The sequence below is a fragment of the Bos taurus genome, chromosome 2, assembly GCF_002263795.3.
Source record: "Bos taurus isolate L1 Dominette 01449 registration number 42190680 breed Hereford chromosome 2, ARS-UCD2.0, whole genome shotgun sequence".
In the NCBI taxonomy this organism is placed as follows: domain Eukaryota; kingdom Metazoa; phylum Chordata; class Mammalia; order Artiodactyla; family Bovidae; genus Bos; species Bos taurus.
The window spans coordinates 125360741-125378450 of record NC_037329.1 but is presented as its reverse complement, the minus strand read 5'-3'; the positions used below and the strand labels follow the sequence as shown (position 1 = coordinate 125378450).

The 17710-nt window shown below is 39.1% G+C and overlaps 1 protein-coding gene across 7 annotated transcripts in view; it reads right to left on the bottom strand.

The window, feature by feature from the left end:
• The window catches only part of EYA3 (EYA transcriptional coactivator and phosphatase 3), a 188334-nt gene that overhangs the window by 11820 nt on the left and 158804 nt on the right, over positions 1-17710 (bottom strand). For all 7 annotated transcript variants that reach the window (XM_025001181.2, XM_005203133.5, XM_005203132.5 and 4 more), the window contains 7 exons: positions 16942-17081; positions 12307-12390; positions 11027-11116; positions 8921-8979; positions 6472-6632; positions 4320-4434; positions 3220-3341 (listed from right to left, as the gene is read on the bottom strand). In XM_025001181.2, coding sequence (XP_024856949.1) covers positions 3220-3341; positions 4320-4434; positions 6472-6632; positions 8921-8979; positions 11027-11116; positions 12307-12390; positions 16942-17081 — 771 coding nt within the window. The remainder of the gene's footprint in view (positions 1-3219; positions 3342-4319; positions 4435-6471; positions 6633-8920; positions 8980-11026; positions 11117-12306; positions 12391-16941; positions 17082-17710) is intronic.

Here is a 17710-nt window from a genome sequence, read left to right as displayed (position 1 = left end):
GGTGTGGGAACCTAAGTGAATGATCAGAGCTCTTACAAAACACGCAGTAAAGCAGCAGCAGGAGCGAGCTCTGAGGGGAGGTTTCAGATGTATCTCCCCTATCAAAGCCCTTGTAAATGAAATAATTCAACACACAAAAAAAGAACAATAAAAACAAATGCCTGTACATCTACCACCAACCCAGCTTTGTCAAACCTTAACACTATAGAGTTGCTTTAGATAAAAAAAAAATATAAGAATGAGGGTTTCCCTGGTGGATCAGTGGTAAAGAATCTGCCTGCCAATGCAAGCGACATGGGTTCAATCCCTGTTTGGGAAGATCCCACATGCTGCAAAGCAACGAAGCCTGCGTGCCACAACTATTGAGGCTGTGTTCTAGAGCCTGTGCTCCGCATCAAGAGAAGTCACTGCAATGAGAAGCCAGAGCACCGAAACTACCGAGGAGATGTGCCGGCCGCAACCAGAGCAAAGCCCACACAGCAACCATGACCCAACACAGCCAAAAGTAAAAAGAATTATATATATAAAGGAATAAGAATGAGATCATACAATCTGAAATTTTTGATGTATGCCTACTTACTTGACGCTATTCTTCCTCCTCCTTTCTCTATATATCTATAAACAGTGTATGGTTATTATTTTGAATTTTTTTTTACTTTTATGTAAATTTTGCATACTGTACATACTATTTGCAATGCGTTTTTTTGTGTTCAACACTTTTTAATACTAATCTTTAGGGATATATATAGGTTTAGTTCACTTACTTATAAGTGCTTTATAGTATTCCATTGTTTCATGTCTATTTTCTGTTCACAGACAGGTTCACCTGCTGTTTCTCATTATCTTTTACTATGAATAAGACTGCATAAAAAAAAGTCCTTACATGTACCTCCTTTTGCAAATGAGAATCACTCAAGGGAAGGAGCTGGCATATTTTAGGCTTTGCAGGTCATATGATCTCTGTTGCAACTATTCAAGTCTGCACTGTCCTGTGAAAGCAGCTATGGAAATGATCAGGCATGGCTTCTGTTTCAATAAAACTTTACAGAAACAGGCAGTGGGCAGAATTCAGTATGTGGCTGTAGTCCAAGACCCTCAAAGTAGTTTTTGTCAACCTAGTTTTTGTCAACCTATCATATTTTAATTTGCATTTTCTTAATTTGCAGATCCTTAATCGATGAGGTCAAAAAACCTCTCATACACATTTACTAACAATTTGGGTTTCCTTTTCTGCAAACTGGCTGTTCCAAGGTTTACGCCTACTTTTTTTTTTTTAATTATGTTGCTTATTGATTTGCAGGAGTTCTTTACTAATTAATAACTACATGTATTACAAATATCTTCTCTCAGTCTGTGACTTGGCTTGTCACTTTATGTCATCTTTCACTGTATATAAAAGTTCCATGCAACCAAAATGATTGGTTTTTTTGTTTTTTTAACACTATTTTTTGGGTCTCTTAAATGAAATCCCTCCCTACCTCAAGGTCATACAGATAGTTTTATATTTCTCTTTAAAATTGCAAATTTTGCTTTTCATGTTACATTTTTTATCCACCTGGAATTTTAGTTTTGCAAACAGCATAAAGAAGAAATCCAATTCTGCTTTTTCCCCCCATACAGAAAACCAATTATTCTAGCACCACTGACTGAGGGTAAGTCCCATGAGGACAGAGGATTCTGTCACGGCTATATTCCTGGTGCCCTGGCAATGCCTGACATCTTTTAATCTAGCGGATACCTAGAGTTCACCTTCACACTAGAGCTGTCTCCTCTGCTGTGGCAGGGAAGCAGGAACTGTAGACACAGACTGAAGCGTCTGCAGGGGCAGGAGACGGCTGTCACTGGGCCTTGTACAGCACATACGATTAGAGTGCGCTGCCTTCTCAGCAGAACAAGGTGGTTTTATTCAAACCTGGTGCCAATTAGTTTTATCAATTCAGCACATACTTATCAAGTACTTACTATTTCATATACTTAGTACTGAATACATTTTTAGCGGATAAAAATACCTTCTCATACAGAGTCTGGTTTGATTTTCAAAACCTCTCTGGTAGTTAGTTTCTCATCTTACATGAGGAAACTGAGGCTCAGGAGATATAGTAATTTCCCGAAGAGCTAATAAGCAGGGGAATTAGGACTCTATCCTGGTCCTCAGTTTTTTTTTCTTTTTCTAACCATTTAAAAATGTATTTTTCAGTAATAATAAGCGTACTCACATTGTTGAGTGACAGTTCTCCAGAACTTTTCATTTTACAAAATTAAAATTCTATACCCACCAAGCAACAACTCCCTATTTTCCCTTTCCCCAAGCTTCTGTTAACCACCATTCTACTTTCTGTTTCTATGAATCGAACTACTCTAGGAACCTTATATATAAGTGGAAATATACAGTATTTATCTTTTTGTGATTGACTTATTAGCATAATGTCTTCAGGGTTCATACATACCCATATGACAGGATTTCCTTCCCTTTTGAGATTGGCTACTATCCCACTGTAAGTATATACCACCTTTCATTTATCCATTCATTTGATGGACATTTGGGGTTGCTTCCACCTTGGGGCCTTTGAGAATAATGTTACTATGAACACAGGCTTGCAAATATTTCTTTGGGATCTGCTTTGTAGTCTTTTCGCTATGTACCCAGCAGTGGGACTGCTGGGTCACCTGACGGTTCTGTTTTTAATTTCTGTGCAACAGCCAGACTGTTTTCCACAGCAGTTGCACCATTTTACACTCCCACCACAAGTGCACACGGGTTCCAAATTTTCCACATTCTTGCCACATTATTTTCTGTTTGTTTTTTTGATAGCAACTGTCCTAACAGGTGTGAGGGATTTAATTATTTTAAAGTACATAGCTTAGTCCTTGATTTTTAATCTGGTGTTTTTTTGATTATACTATACTGCAGCACTCTATGAAAGATAAATCTGAAATGAGGCACAGGTAGATTTCTAAACTAGGTATTATGTTCTTTCAAATGGAAAAGAAAAGAGCACAATACATTTTAAGTCTGATAGACTTGGATTTGAATCCTGTGAAGCTGTGAAGTCCTGAGTCAACCTGAACTGTCTCATCAGTAATGTCAGAAGAAAGCAGAGGATTATAGATATACCCATATGTGAAGTGTCTAACAGCAGGACTGGTAAATAATAAGAGCATCCTAAGTAGCAAGTATTACTGTAAGGCCAGTCACAAGAAACAGAATTGACACCGTACCAATTTTGGTAGCACTGTAGATGTTTTCAATAGGAAATATTTCTCCTAGCCCATATAGGAGAACCTTGGCCAGAGCTGGAACCAGTTGGGTTGTAGTGATCAGAACATTTACACAATTCTTTCTGTAAGGGAGAAAAAGACAATAAAAAAGTGAAATCAAACCAACCTGGGAACAAGAACTCAAATGAGTCTTCTCTGTAGGATCTACTTGTGCAAAATGAACCTCAAAGCTCCTGGTGTGGCATTTGCTCAGCGCCAATGCTCAGCTCCTGCTCCAGCTCAGGTTTACTCATCTTCCAAATTAAAAGGCAGAGATTCTGTGGTGGACACAGAACAGCCCTCTGCTCTCCCCTCATTTGCATTCTAGCTCACTGCACTGCTGGCAGACTCCACGAGCCCACGGCACTGACACCACACCACAGAAAACACGGCAAGGCTTTCAGCAGCAGTGGCACTTCATCTCAGTGCAGCTCAGCCCTTAAAGGAGACGCGACTTCAGTCCTCTCTGCTCGGCACACAACGGCGACACACAGGTCAGAATATACCTTCTTTTCACAAGTCTTTTCCCTTCACAGATATCCATCCGTGGGTGTCAGTTTCTGTTTACTCTACTAGGCTGTTCGTCTGGAATTCTTGCTTTGGAGGAGGGATGAATAAGGCTATGTTTTTATTTCCCATTCTAAGCTTTGAGCTCAAATCTCCTTAATCTGCTTAATGTACCCTTTTTTTTTTGAATCCTGCCTTTCTGAGTAGGCTGCGCTACATTTCTTTGGAGCTTCCTGTATTCAGGGTATTTGTAAAGTCTCCTCCATGTACTCTTCAATGTTATCAGGCGCATCCACCTCCAGTGCTGGACACTCTGGGTTACTGAGTATAATTTTGTGAGCAAAAAGTTAAGAGAAAAGAAAAAGATGTTCAAAACTCTAAGGCATGCTGATAGAGTAAAATGGCCTTGCCTCCCATCTGTGAATCCTTGCCTGCATCACTGAACTCCTCTCACCCTTCCCCACAGCCTGTTTTCGGGAATGGCCTTATCCTGGACCAGGGTGGGAGAAAGAATCTCTCTGAGAGGATAAGACCTAGAAAAAGCATTTCCATACCTGGACTGGATGAGAAGTAAAGACTTCAAGGCAGTTCCTAACCAGGAATCTGTTAAAACTTCAATTTCTGCTCTTAGTCTCTGCAGTGCTTCCTTTCTCTGGGGACTGAGGAGCCCTTTGGGAATAAAAGAAGACACAGTCATCATTTGACAAGATCCGTGCTGGCATCGAGAAAGCAACTTCTACATTTAATTTGGAAATAGTGTGTTACTGAAGTAGCTACTGAGCTAACACCTCTCTCTCCTTGATAAGGCCCTGGAGTAGTCTACTCAACATGCCTTTTTGACTCTTTCCACCAGAGTCTTTCGCTTGGTGTGGCATAACCACAACAAAATCAGCTGAGAGAAACACTGTGATTAGGATCTGGCTCAAGCTCATTCTTTCATTAACCAACCAGTAACATCATCTGCAGACTGGTGGACCATACTTTGAGTAGCACTGGTATAGACATGACATCAAGAAGCAAAAAAAGGGGGAACAATTACAGATGGAAAAGCCCACAGCATTTTCAGTCTCTTTCTAAAGAAAACAACAGAGCAACTGATGTCTTTTGGTCTCAGAAATCTTCCCACTGACATACACTGCTCCCAAGGCGATGATGGTGCTTTCACCTTCTTCAGAACACATCAACCTGAGATTCCAGGTTGAATCACCAAATTCTGATCATCTGTACTGTACTTACTTCTGAAACAACTTCAGCTGATTAGAGACTGAAGCACTGCTTTAAGATCAGATAACTAAACACAAAACAAAAAAGAGTTCATCTGATTGGAACATGTTATCAGATGCTTGAGTTAGTATATTCAAATAATAAATCTGGCTCTAATTTTTCTACGGTGAAGGTAAAAAGAAATTCTACTACCAGTACGCCATAAAAACAGAAATCTAGTATAACTGTTTATAATTTATTTTCAGACAGATGGTTTCACAATGTAAGCCTGCAATTTGATGACTCTCAATATTTCTGATAAAACAAAAACCAAACAAATACATGTCATGTATGACATACACAAGCAAGCCTATGTCACAGGTTTAACTACTAGGATGTAGCACTTTTGTTAATTCACTTAAAAAAAAAAATACAGGTGGATATTACTTTTAATATGTTTCCCAGGGTAGGCTCCAAGGATTCTCACAGAGGGTTATAAAGCACTTCAGGAAACCAGGTCGAGACACTCACTGGGCAGAAAATGGACCAGACACAGAGGTTGTATATGAAAACTAATAAAAGAAAGGCTAATATCTGTGAGAGAGAAAAAACAAAATGACCTGATTGCCAAAATAAAAAGTACTGGGGCCTCTCTTTACCCAGGGTCATATATTTCTAGGCAGTCCAGGGAATCCCTGAAACACCACGCAACGTTCTGTGTGGATGTAGGTGTTTGAGGGTGATGGTTCAGTTTTCAATATTTTCTCACAAGGGCATGTCACTGAAGAGGGGTCTGTATGAATGTAAAGTGCACTGGACCAAGAGTCCAGTCATGGTATGGCCACTAACTTGCTACGTGACAGGCCTTTGTGATCCTCATCATGGACCATCAGTTTTCTCAAATGCAAAATGAAGGATTTAGATTAGTTCTCTACTAATGTCTCTTCTCATCCAAACAATCTATGGCTAATTAATTCCAAATATATGAATTTTAGGCATAATGGCACCTGATATGTGGGACATATCTGGGCAGAAAGGAAGTCCAAGGTCCTTCAAATCACGATGCATGGATGGATACTGCCAACCTATCAAGCTGGACCTAGTTTTCCATCCACTATAAACCTGGTCGCTAATTCTACCTGACTTGTCCTGATGGCTAGATAAATCTGTCCAAAAATATGGCAACCTCTTAAATATTACTGACAGTAATTGTGAATCCAGAAAAAACACATGCCATTAAACATGATCTATGGAACACATTTCCTTTAAAAAGGAAAGCTGTCTAAAAAGAACAAGAGAACTTGGTGAAGTTATGCTAAGAGTCCATGAGGAATGCAGAGCTTCCTCCCCACAGGGTTTCAATCAAACCCCATTTTTAAAATACAGAGTTAAAATGTCCCTGTGTCACAAATTCATAATCCAGGAGCTCTAAGATAAACCCTAGAAAGGAAAACAGGAAATCAGAACAAAAGAGAAAATTAGCTGGTTATATGCCACACTTACCACCAACGTTGCTTTTATGCTTATCATAGATTTCTCTCACTTTTCGGTAACGGAAAGCCAATTTCCTCATCCAGTCCACACCTCCCTGGACGCCCACAGACGAACCATGGCTGCCACTGCCTCCCGAGCCGCTGAAACCATCTGTCGAGAAACTGTAGTTGCTGCAGAGAGAGAGGATGATGAAAATGAAAATCTATACCGCACAGAGTTTTCAGCTGAAGGCCACCTGAGATTCTCTGTCCTAATCCACAGGCATCTGACATCAAAGCCGTGAGACTCTTCTTCCTTAATCTCTGTATGTCAGAGGCTATCTTCCATCGGTCCGCCATCTCACCCCTGTTACTTCTATCAGAGAAAGGATGGAGAGGGAGAGCAAGAGGGGCAGGAACAATTTGAGCGTCAGCATCCCCTAGAGGCTGGCTCCAGATAGACCATCCTTTCACTAATGATAGATGACATCTTACAGTGAAAAAAAGCCTTCAGAATATAAAATTTTTTGTACACACCCACAATATGATTGCAACTATGTAAAAAGGAGAAATGTGAAAAATTAATGGGAGGAATGAACCCCAAGTTCTAGCAACAGTAAGAAAATGGGAATGTTCTCCTTCAGGGATCTGTCGACTCGTTAAGTTCATGGGCCACTACTCCTCTCCTAACTCCATTCCCTTCGGGTACAGACTGTATATGAATGTAAATAGAATGTGGTGGAACTGATGGTGTCAGGCTTTAGAGACCAGACTTCTCTTACAGGGCTTGCTCTAAGTGTCAGATGTCACGTGAGAACACTCAAGCTGCTCCGTGAAGGGGCACAGTGAGGCCTGAGGCCTCCTGCTAGCAGCCACACACAACAGGTTGGAAGCAGGTCCTTGGCTCCACTCAAACCTTCAGATGATTTTAACTCCAGCTATCTTGATTTTAACCTCAAAGACCCTGATTCAGAACTACCCAGCTAAGTTACTTTCAAGTTCCCAAACTACAGAAACACTGAGATGATCCATGGTCATTGCTTTAAACCACTAGGCTTGGGAGTAATCTGTTACACAGCCATAGACAGGTGTTACAGTTAAAGCCTGGGCGGGATGGCTACTTCCTAAGTCAAGATTAAAAATGACTGATGGGATTAGGGACAACTTGGTTCAAAAATCAAAACAGAATTCCCTAAGTGTGAGATTCTATATTTAAGGAAAAGCTGCCAATAAAAAGATAGGCCATTACTAGTTAGCCATATGTATGTGCTGTGCTTGGTTGCTCAGTCCTTATCTGATTCTGTGACCCCCATGCACTGTAGCCCACCAGGCTCCTCTGTCTATGGAATTCTCCAGGCAAGAATACCGGAGTGGGCTACCATTCCCTTCTCTAGTGGATCTTCCCCACCCAGGGATCGAACCAGGGTCTCCCACATTGTGGGTAGATTCTTTACCGTCTGAGCCACCAGGGAAGCCCAGACATATGTATACGAGAAACAAAAGAGCACTAGAGCTCAGAGTGGATTGTAAACTGCTTCAGACCAAGCTTTCTCCTAAAGTAAGTAAAATCTCTTAAGAATGGTGCCCTTCACAGCTGTGCAAGACCCAACACGCACGGCTGGATGCTGCTCCCGAAGGGAAACCTCTCCTCCTCCTCAGCGCCTCAGGGCTGTCTGTGTCCTTACTAAGTGATGTGTCCAGATCTGCTCTAGAGTTGAGAATGCACAGAGGAAACAATTTTAGGGTAGACACATGGAGAAACTTTTTGCCTATGGAAAGGGATAAACATTAATAAAATAAATTAACATGAAAAGATGTGACAATTTTTTTTTTTCTAAAAGTCTTTAGATATAAGGGAGACAAATTTTTGGATTATTCTTAGCTAAAACTACTGGGCTAGAAGACCGTAGCCAAGAGAGACAGGAGGGGACTGAGCAAGCATTTTGCCACTGAGACCTCCCTGGTTTAGTGTTCACTGTGATATTAATGTTTAAGATTGTCTTCCATACGGTCATTTGACACCACCAGACCCCTACCGTATAACTTCCTTGGTGAAATTACCTGATGCTTATTTCTATCTAAGACTAACCAATCTGGAAGCACACTTTTCTTGACTGAAAATCTGGCCAAAGAGAAACTAGTATATCCTTTACTTTGGAATGCTTTTGTCTCATTCCATCATGCTCCCCAATCTCTAAGATTATACTCAAAGTCTACTGTGTTGAGAAGGCCACTCCAGTGTTGGCACCACTGGCTTCCCACAACCATTGGAATTACTTTCTACTCTATATCCCATCACATTTTCTACGGTCACCTTCTCTCACCGCATGCCATCATCAGCTGTCTTTGTTTCTATCTTCTCTAATAGACTGTGAGCTCTTTTAGGCCATGTCTTAATCACCTTTGTTTGCCTCTGAACCTAGTCAGTGTCTCGTGCATAACAGGTATACTGATGTTTAAGATATCATTGTTTTTATTACCTCAAGTCTTGGCCATTGTCATCAGAAGCCACATCTTCCACATGCACCTGGTCACACTCCTGTTAAAAGACAAAACCACCCATTATTTCATCCCAGAGAGCAGTTCTATTATCACCATGATATATTGTAAAAATACCACAAACAATGGCAGGATGATGAAATACCTTATGGTTTCTTATGTGTGGAGGATCAGTCTCACCCCCGTTGCTGTCCACCTTCTTTAAAGGCCTAATTTATATTCCTCAGTCTTCATGCAATCTTCCTTAGCCATACCAGCCCACAGTTCTACTCTTATCTCAATAGTTCATTTTCCCCACAGCCCATGGGTATAAGCACAAGCTCCCTTATATTGTCAGGTGTGCCTATGTCCTACATTAGGCTAAGTTCTATCACAGTGTAGGCCTCTTATGGCACAACCATATCTTACATCTCCTTTTGAACCCTCCAGTCTAGTCCAGTGCCCTTATGTAGCATGTACTCAGTAAGTTTTTGCAGACAAAAAAGATGCTGGTAGAGTGTGTGCAGTATCAAAACCGAGAATGACTGAAATAGAAATTTGTAAATTCAAACTTAGAATTAGAAGAGGTCACCTAAGTCAATCTCCTCATATTCTAAAAGTGAAATAAATGATTGGCCCAAGGTCATAAAACTAGTGAGTGGTAGAAAGAAACCAGAAGGAGCTTAGGTCTTTCGATTTGAATGCACGGGTTCTTTAAGCCCACAATACTACTGAGGTAAAATACCACCCACTGCCTAACTGACAGATGTATTCCTCTGACACCACCTAGGACGGTGCCATGGTGTTCACCTGCATCAGAATCCTCTGGGGAAGATTTTTTAAAATGCATATTTTTGAATAGAATTTCTGTGAGTGAAGTCCTAGAGTCTTCATTTTTAACAAGCTCCCCAGGTGATTCTTATGCCCCCTAAAGTTGAGAACCACTGACCTGGGGGGCAGGAACACATTCAGGTCAAATTCTTCACAGAACTTTCAGTCCTGAGTGAGGACTATGTCTAGAAAATCATTACAAATACAATTTGGCAACAATTACTGGCACATAGTAGGTTTTCAATAAATGTTTGCTGAATAAAAACTATAATGTTCCAATTTATCAACATGTGAAGTTGATGGAAGATTAAAGCACTGTGGAGCTTACATAAAAGTACTGGAGTTTAGAGCCCTACTAATTTAACTTGTTGGAGAATTGCTGAGTAGAACTAGACTGTGTTTGAAAAGAGAGAGGATTACTTTGTGTTTATTTTACTTTAAAATTTCCACTATTTAAAAAAGTAGGTAATACATGTCTTACAGAGTTCAAAATTCAAAAGGACATTAAGTGACAAATCTGCTCCTTCCCACCTCAGTGTCTTGGCAAGGCATTCTTATCTTCAAACAGAACAACTGTTACTAGTTCCTTGTATAGGGTAACTGCTTAACTGAGGCTCAGAATGGGGAGATAACTTTCCTAACTTGGTACTCAAGTCTGGTCCTCTGACTCCTGGTCCTGTGCTCTCTCCACTACACCATGTTTACCTCAAAGATGAACTCAAATGTCAAACAAAACAATTAACCAAGAAGCTCTCAGGGTTTCCAGGTTTCCCTCCACCTAAATATAAAATGATCTGGACTTCACGGCTTACACATGGACAATAAGCAGGTACAAAATACAACAAGTTAAGAGTAGCCCTCTACAGATCTGACAAATCAAGAGACTATCTTTTAAGAAGGTAAAACTGAAGAACAGTCAAAATATAATTATGCCACATTCTATATATTATTTAATATAGATGAGTAAATTAGAATATTGGTCTATGTATCAGTGCTTTACCTGACGGGATGGCACTGCCCCTAGAGCTAGATCACTTCCAAATATGCTAACAAAATCAAATTTTTGAGCCAATAAAACTGAAGCCCAGAAACAAGACTGTGCTGACCTAACCAAGGAACTATTTCTTCAAGACTATGTATACCTAAGTGCCCAGCTGGCCTTACCATACCTACCCTGTTTAACCACACTTCCTCTAAATGCAAAAATCACAGTCTCAATAAATAAGTTATGGAACAAAGTGTTTCACTGAAGCACAGAAACAATTTAAAATGCATACCTCTAGGTCATTGAAAAATAGATGTGTGTCAGCCACTTCAAAAATCATTTCTTCCATTGTTAAACCTGAGCCAATCACTACTGTTGGGTCCTGAAAGGCAATAAGAGAATTTGTTTGACTTGGCACTTACAGCACCAGTTCTTACCTCTAAATGTTTCAAAATTATTTGAGGTCAAGGCCAAAACAACATTGGCCCACAACAGTGCTTCTCACTATTACTGATGCAATTTCATTCACAGGTGTAAGAAGCTTAGATTGTGCCAAGTTAAAAATTTCAGGACTTTAACCCACTTAAAAAAAAAAAAAGAAAACAAATTTCGGAAAAATTCCCTGCTTCAGCAGAAATTCTAACTATTGCTAAAATATTGCTATTATAATACTCATTATCTTACACACACACACACAGTATAACGCTGGAAGTCAGTAATCTGACAATCTAAACAACCAGGAAATCAGTAAAGAAATATTTGTAGGAAAACCAATGCACATAGCTTTAAAAGGAACTATCAGACCTTCACTTAGAGGTGGTATGATCTTATTTTGTATACTTCCATAACCAGTCTTGTTATAGAGTATATAAGCGTATGTTAGTTTACCAGCCTAGATACTAAAAGCCTACGGAAAATACTTCTACTAGAAACAAACAGTGACAATAAGAATTAATTAGGGGTAGATAAAGTAGGATGGTAAATGAGGCAGATATTTTTATAAAATTTATTCACAGAAACTAAAAAAAAAAAAAAGGAACCTGGAGGTAATTTAGTATAGAAATATACCGACAATACCTCAAAAACAGCTCATCCCTCTATCAAAACTGATGTTACTACTGATGATTAAACTTAAATTCTGCTCGGTACATTTTCATTTAAGAAGCTATATAATCTATTTTAGAAAGTTATTTAATATTTTAAATGTACAGATCTCGCAGATTCTCAGCTAAATGAAATGCTCAGTTGGGACTGTCACATGTGATGTAAGGGACAACAGATCAGTCTTTGGAGCATGTAATCCTGAGACTCCACTCTGTTTTGAGTTCAGTCCCATACTTAGTCTTTACCACCCTTCACCAACTTCAGCTTTCAGTACTAGTCCAAGGTCTAGTTCCCAGCTTTATAAACTCTGCTTGACCATGTAGTCTGCCTGCTATAAGCCACCAGGTGAAGTTCTATGTGAAAAGTGAAAGGTCAATAGGTAAGATGGAGATAACAGAGACAGTGATCTTGGCTACCTGCACGCATAGAGAGGGACAGTTATAACAAAGGAAGAAAGACTCAAATTACCTTTCCATACTTCTGGGCATAGGATCCAGTAAGAAGGGAGTGGAAGATGATGATGGTTTCATCTAAGTCCCACAGAAATACCCGCTGAATGAGGGAAATATTTTAAAAAATGAGTGAGCATCTTTTTAAATCATAGTAGAATGAAACAAGTAATCAATAACAGAAGAAAAACTGAGAAATTCACACATATGTAAAAATTAATATAATCTTAAACAACCAATGGATAAAAAAGAAATAACATGTGAAATTAGAAAATACCTTGGAATGAAAACCAAAAAACAACGTACCATAATTTATGGGATTCTGTGGAAACAGTTAGGAAGGCATTTTTTTTCTTTTCTTTTTAAGGCCACACTGTACAGCATGGGGAATCTTAGTCCCCCAACCAACCAGGGATCAAACCTGGGCCCCCTGCATTGGAAGTAGGGAGTTTTAACCACTGGACCACCAGGGAAGTCCCAAAGGAAATTTATAGTTCCAAATGTGTACCCTAAAAAAGATCTCAATCAATAACCAAACTGCACAATTTACTCTGCTAGACAAAGCCAGTAGAAGGAAGGAAAAAATAAAGTTAGAAAAGGGTAGGAAAAAGCAGAAGATAGGAAAAAAATAGAGAAAATCAACAAAACCAAAAGTTGGTTCTTAGAAGAGATCTATATAATTGACAACGTCTGGTTAGACTAGCTAAGAAAAAAGACAGAAGACATAAATTAATAAAATCAGAAATGAAAGTGGGGATATTATACCAATTTTGAAGAAATAAAAAAGATTTTATAATCCTTTATACTATGAAGAGTTATACATCAATAAACAATCTAGATGAAACAACAAATTCCTAGAAATATACAATGTGCCAAAACTGATTCAAAAAGGAAAAGAAAATCTGAACAGACCTTTAACTGGTAGGAGGCTGAATCAATAACAAAAAACATCCCAAGAAAAGAAAAGGCCAGGGTCAGATGGTTTCACTGGTGAATTCTACCAAACACAATCCTTCAGACCTTCCAAACTGAATAGGCAGGAACACTTCCTAATTCACTCTGTGAAGCCAGCAAATCCCTGATACTGAAGTCAGATAAAGACAAGACAAGAAAGCTACAGACCAGTCTCTCATTTGAACACTGATGCAAAAACCTCAACAAAACAGCAGCAAACAAAGGTCAGCAGCACATGGAATTATACATCAGGACCAAGTAGGATCTGTTTCCAGAATGTAAGAACGGTTCAGTGTAGGGAAAAAAAATCAATGTAATATACTGCATTAACTGAACAGAGGAAAAAACCCACATGGTCATCTCAACTGATGTAGAAAAAACTGATCTGACAAAACTCAGCACACTTTCATGCTAAAAACACTCAATATACTAGCAACTTCCTTATCATGATAAGGGTCATATATGAAAAACCTACAGCTAATATCATACTCAATGGTGGAAAACTGAAAGTGTTACCCCTGAGATTAGGAATAAAAGAAGTATGTCTCTGTTTTCATCACTTCTATTCAAACATGGTACTGGAAATTCTAGCCAGAATAAGGGTAAAAGAAATACCCAAGAAAAGGGTAAAAAAGGTACCCAAACTGGAAAGAAAGAAGTAAAATTATCTCTGTTCACAGATGATGTGATCTCACACAGAGAAAATCTTTAAGAACCCACAAAAAATTACTGAGAGCTACTAAAATGAATTCAGAAATCAGCTGTTTCTATAAGCTTGAAATGAATAATCCTAAAAGGAATTAAACAAAAGCATAAAAAATAATAAAATATTTAGGAATAAATTTAACTGATAGGTATTTAGTATATAAGTCCTGAACTATCAAAATTCCAACACTGTTTTTGTTGTTGTTGTTTTCCAACACTTTTTTAAAGAGATAGAAAAACTAACCTAAAGTTTGTACGAAATCTCAAGGGACCCCGCTGCGGCTGCTGCTAAGTCTCGTTAGTCGTGTCCGACTCTGTGCGAACCCATTAGACGGCAGCCCTCCAGGCTCCCCCGTCCCTGGGATTCTCCAGGCAAGAACACTGGAGTGGGCTGCCATTTCCTTCTCCAATGCATGAAAGTGAAATGTGAAAGCAAAGTTGCTCAGTCGTGTCCGACTCTTAGCGACCCCATGGACTGCAGCCTACCAGGCTCCTTAGTCCATGGGATTTTCCAGGCAAGAGTACTGGAGTGGGGTGCCATTGCCTTCTCCGCAAGGGCCCTAAAGAGCCAAAATAGTCTTGAAAAAGAACAAAGTTGGATGACTCACATTTCCTGATATTAAAACTTACTACAAAGCTACAGTAATCAAAATAGTGTGGTACTAGCATAAAGACAGACACACAGACCAATGGAACAGAGAGAGCCCAGAATGGCACCCCACTCCAGTACTCTTGCTTGGAAAATCCCATGGACGGAGGAGCCTGTTAGGTTGCAATCCATGGGGTCGCTAAGAGTTGGACACGACTGAGCGACTTCACTTTCACTTTTCACTTTCATGCATTGGAGAAGGAAATGGCAACCCACTCCAGTGTTCTTGCCTGGAGAATCCCAGGGACGGGGGAGCCTGGTGGGCTGCCATCTCTGGGGTCACACAGAGTCGGACAAAACTGAAGTGACTTAGCATAGCATATATATAAAGTGAGAGAGACAGAGAATCAATTGATTATTATTTCTGCAAGGATACCATGAACAAAGGGGAAAGGAAACCATTTCCAAAACAAGGTCCATGTGCAAAAAAATAAAATTAGATCCTTACTTCACACTATGTACAAATTAACTCAATATGGATCAAGGACCTAAACTTAAGAGCTGAAACAATAAAATGCTTAGAAGAAATATAGGTGTTTTCATAACCTTAAACCCTTAAGTATAATACCAAAAGCACAAGTAATCAAAACAGAACTTCAAAATTTAAAACTGTTAACCATCAAAGGAAACCATCAAGAGAGTGAAAAGACAGTGCACAGAAAATATTTGCACATTATATATCTGCTAAGGGATTAAACTCTAGAATAAAGAACTCCTAAGATTCAAAAACAAACAAAACCCCCTGATTTAAAGAATGGGCAAAGGATTTAGACATTACTTCCAATAAAATAGACAAATGACCAATTCACACATGAAAAGAAATGCAAATCAAAACCACGAGACACCATTTCATACCCATTAGGATGGAATGCATAGAAAAGGGAAGCAACTGGAACCCTAGTATAGAGCTGGTAGAAATGTAAAATGGTGTAGTCATTTGGAAAACACTTTGGTGGTTCCTCAAAAAGCTGAACACAGAACTACTATATGGTCTAGCAATTCTACTCCTAGGTTTATACCCAAAGTAATTGAAAAGAGGGGCTCCAAGTGATATTTTTGAGGACAGCAGTGTCATAGCAGCTTTATTCACAATAGCTCAAAGGTGGAAAACCCCCAAGTGTCCATCACAGATGAATGGATAAACAAAATGTGCTATATATACACAATGGAGTTATTCAGCCATAAAAAGGAATGAAGTTCTGAAACATGCTACAGAACAGACGAACCTTGAAAATATTATGCTAGGGGAAGTAATAAGCCTGACACAGAAGGAAGGGTTTGGTATGATGCCACTTTTATGAAATACCTACAACACGCAAATTTACAGTGACAGGAAGTAGAAAAAAGGTTACCAAGGACTAACAGAAGGGGAGAACAGGAAGTTATTGCTTAATGAGTACACAGTGTGTAATCATGAAAAACTTCTGAACAACACTGTGAATGTACTTAAAACTGCACTTACAAAATGGTAAATTTTATATATACTTTACCACAATTAAAACAAATAAGTGAATTCTCAGTTTTTCCCATGAAATATATCAGGTCTTTACATTTTCTTTCTTTCTCTCCCAGCCCACTCCCATCCTCCTAGTAACAAAAGGAAAGAGAGGTTCCAAACATAGCCTCAATTTACCAATGTCTTATGAACAACTGTCAATGGACTCATTTTTAAATATGGCTTTTTCTTCTCATTAAACAATCACATTATAGAAAAATTAAAGAAAGAAAACAAAAAGATTAGTATCAAAACTCCATTATTATTAGAATTTTGTATGGCTTTCTAGTCTTTTTAATAATGAAGCCAAATGTATATCCATAATAAATTTCTATAGGGTTTACACAGTAAGTGAGAGCCAATCTACCTCATTTACAAGTTACCAGATCTGGTTGCAGGTTTCACAGAAACTTGGCCTAAAGCACTTCAGTTCTGTCCTTTTACTCTAAGATTTTGAAATGGAGAACAGTATGACATTGTTTGTGATACCCTTTGCTTTTTGAATATGATGCAATGTTCTTTCTGTTCTAACCTGGAATACAGAACAGACTGTTCTTTCCCGATTGTTCTTTCCCTTAAAAAGTTACCTGGCTACCTAAATTTGAAAAAGCTTTTTCAAATTTGTTGGTTAAAAGGATCTGAAAGTGATATGATAAAATGTGGGCACAGAGAAATGTGTTTTTACACTTCTCTTTTCACACTTGGCCAATTCATTTTCTACTGCTCAGGAATTAAATGATACACAACAAAGAACCACATAATATCCATGAGTTTCAGAAATATATTTGACAAACTTAAAGAAAAGAGAAAAGAAAAAAACAGGTGGTAACTCAAATGAGTTTCTTCCATACTTCTAATTCACTGTCCTGGGAAGAGCTGGCATCAGCTTTCCTCTTGCCCCGGTTCTTGCCAGTCATGTTTTTCCTGGACTGGTCATCAGCATCTTTACTTGGTGTGGTCTGGGTCAAAGATGGGCTTGGAGAAGGGTCTCCTGAAAAGGAAAAGTAAGACACTGCTATTGCCAGTGTAGTCACAGGCTATTAAAAACCAGAGCAGGCTCTCTGCCTTTAAGAATCATGTTGCAGGGATAAAGGCTGGGAAACCAAACTTTACTTTAGGAATTTGGAAATTCAGACCTAACAGCATGAAGAGCCATAACTAGCATTTGCATGCCTGCCTCTGCAATGAAAAAACTTACCTATAAAGTCATTTTGCCCCACCCAAAAAATTAAGCCTGCAATCAGTTTCTCAACTTGGTACAACTGACGTTTTGGTCCAGACAATTTTTGTTGTGAGGGGACATCCTGTACGTTTTAGGATGTTTGGTTAAGCGGCATCCTTGGCCTCTACCCATTAGATGCCAGTAGCACCCCCTTCCCAGTGTGACAACCAAAAATGCTTCCACACATTGCCAAATATCCCTGGGTGTGGGGCCCTTAGGGTGGAAGCAGGAGGCACAAAACCACCTCCAGTTGAAAACCACCACCCTAGATCTATTTACCAATTTAAATAAAATACAGAAAGCAGTAGGTTGCAGCAAGCTACCCTCTGAGCTTTTAATTGGTGAAATTTATACTGACTTTATTTTTCTGGCCTTCAAAATTACTGCGGATGGTGATT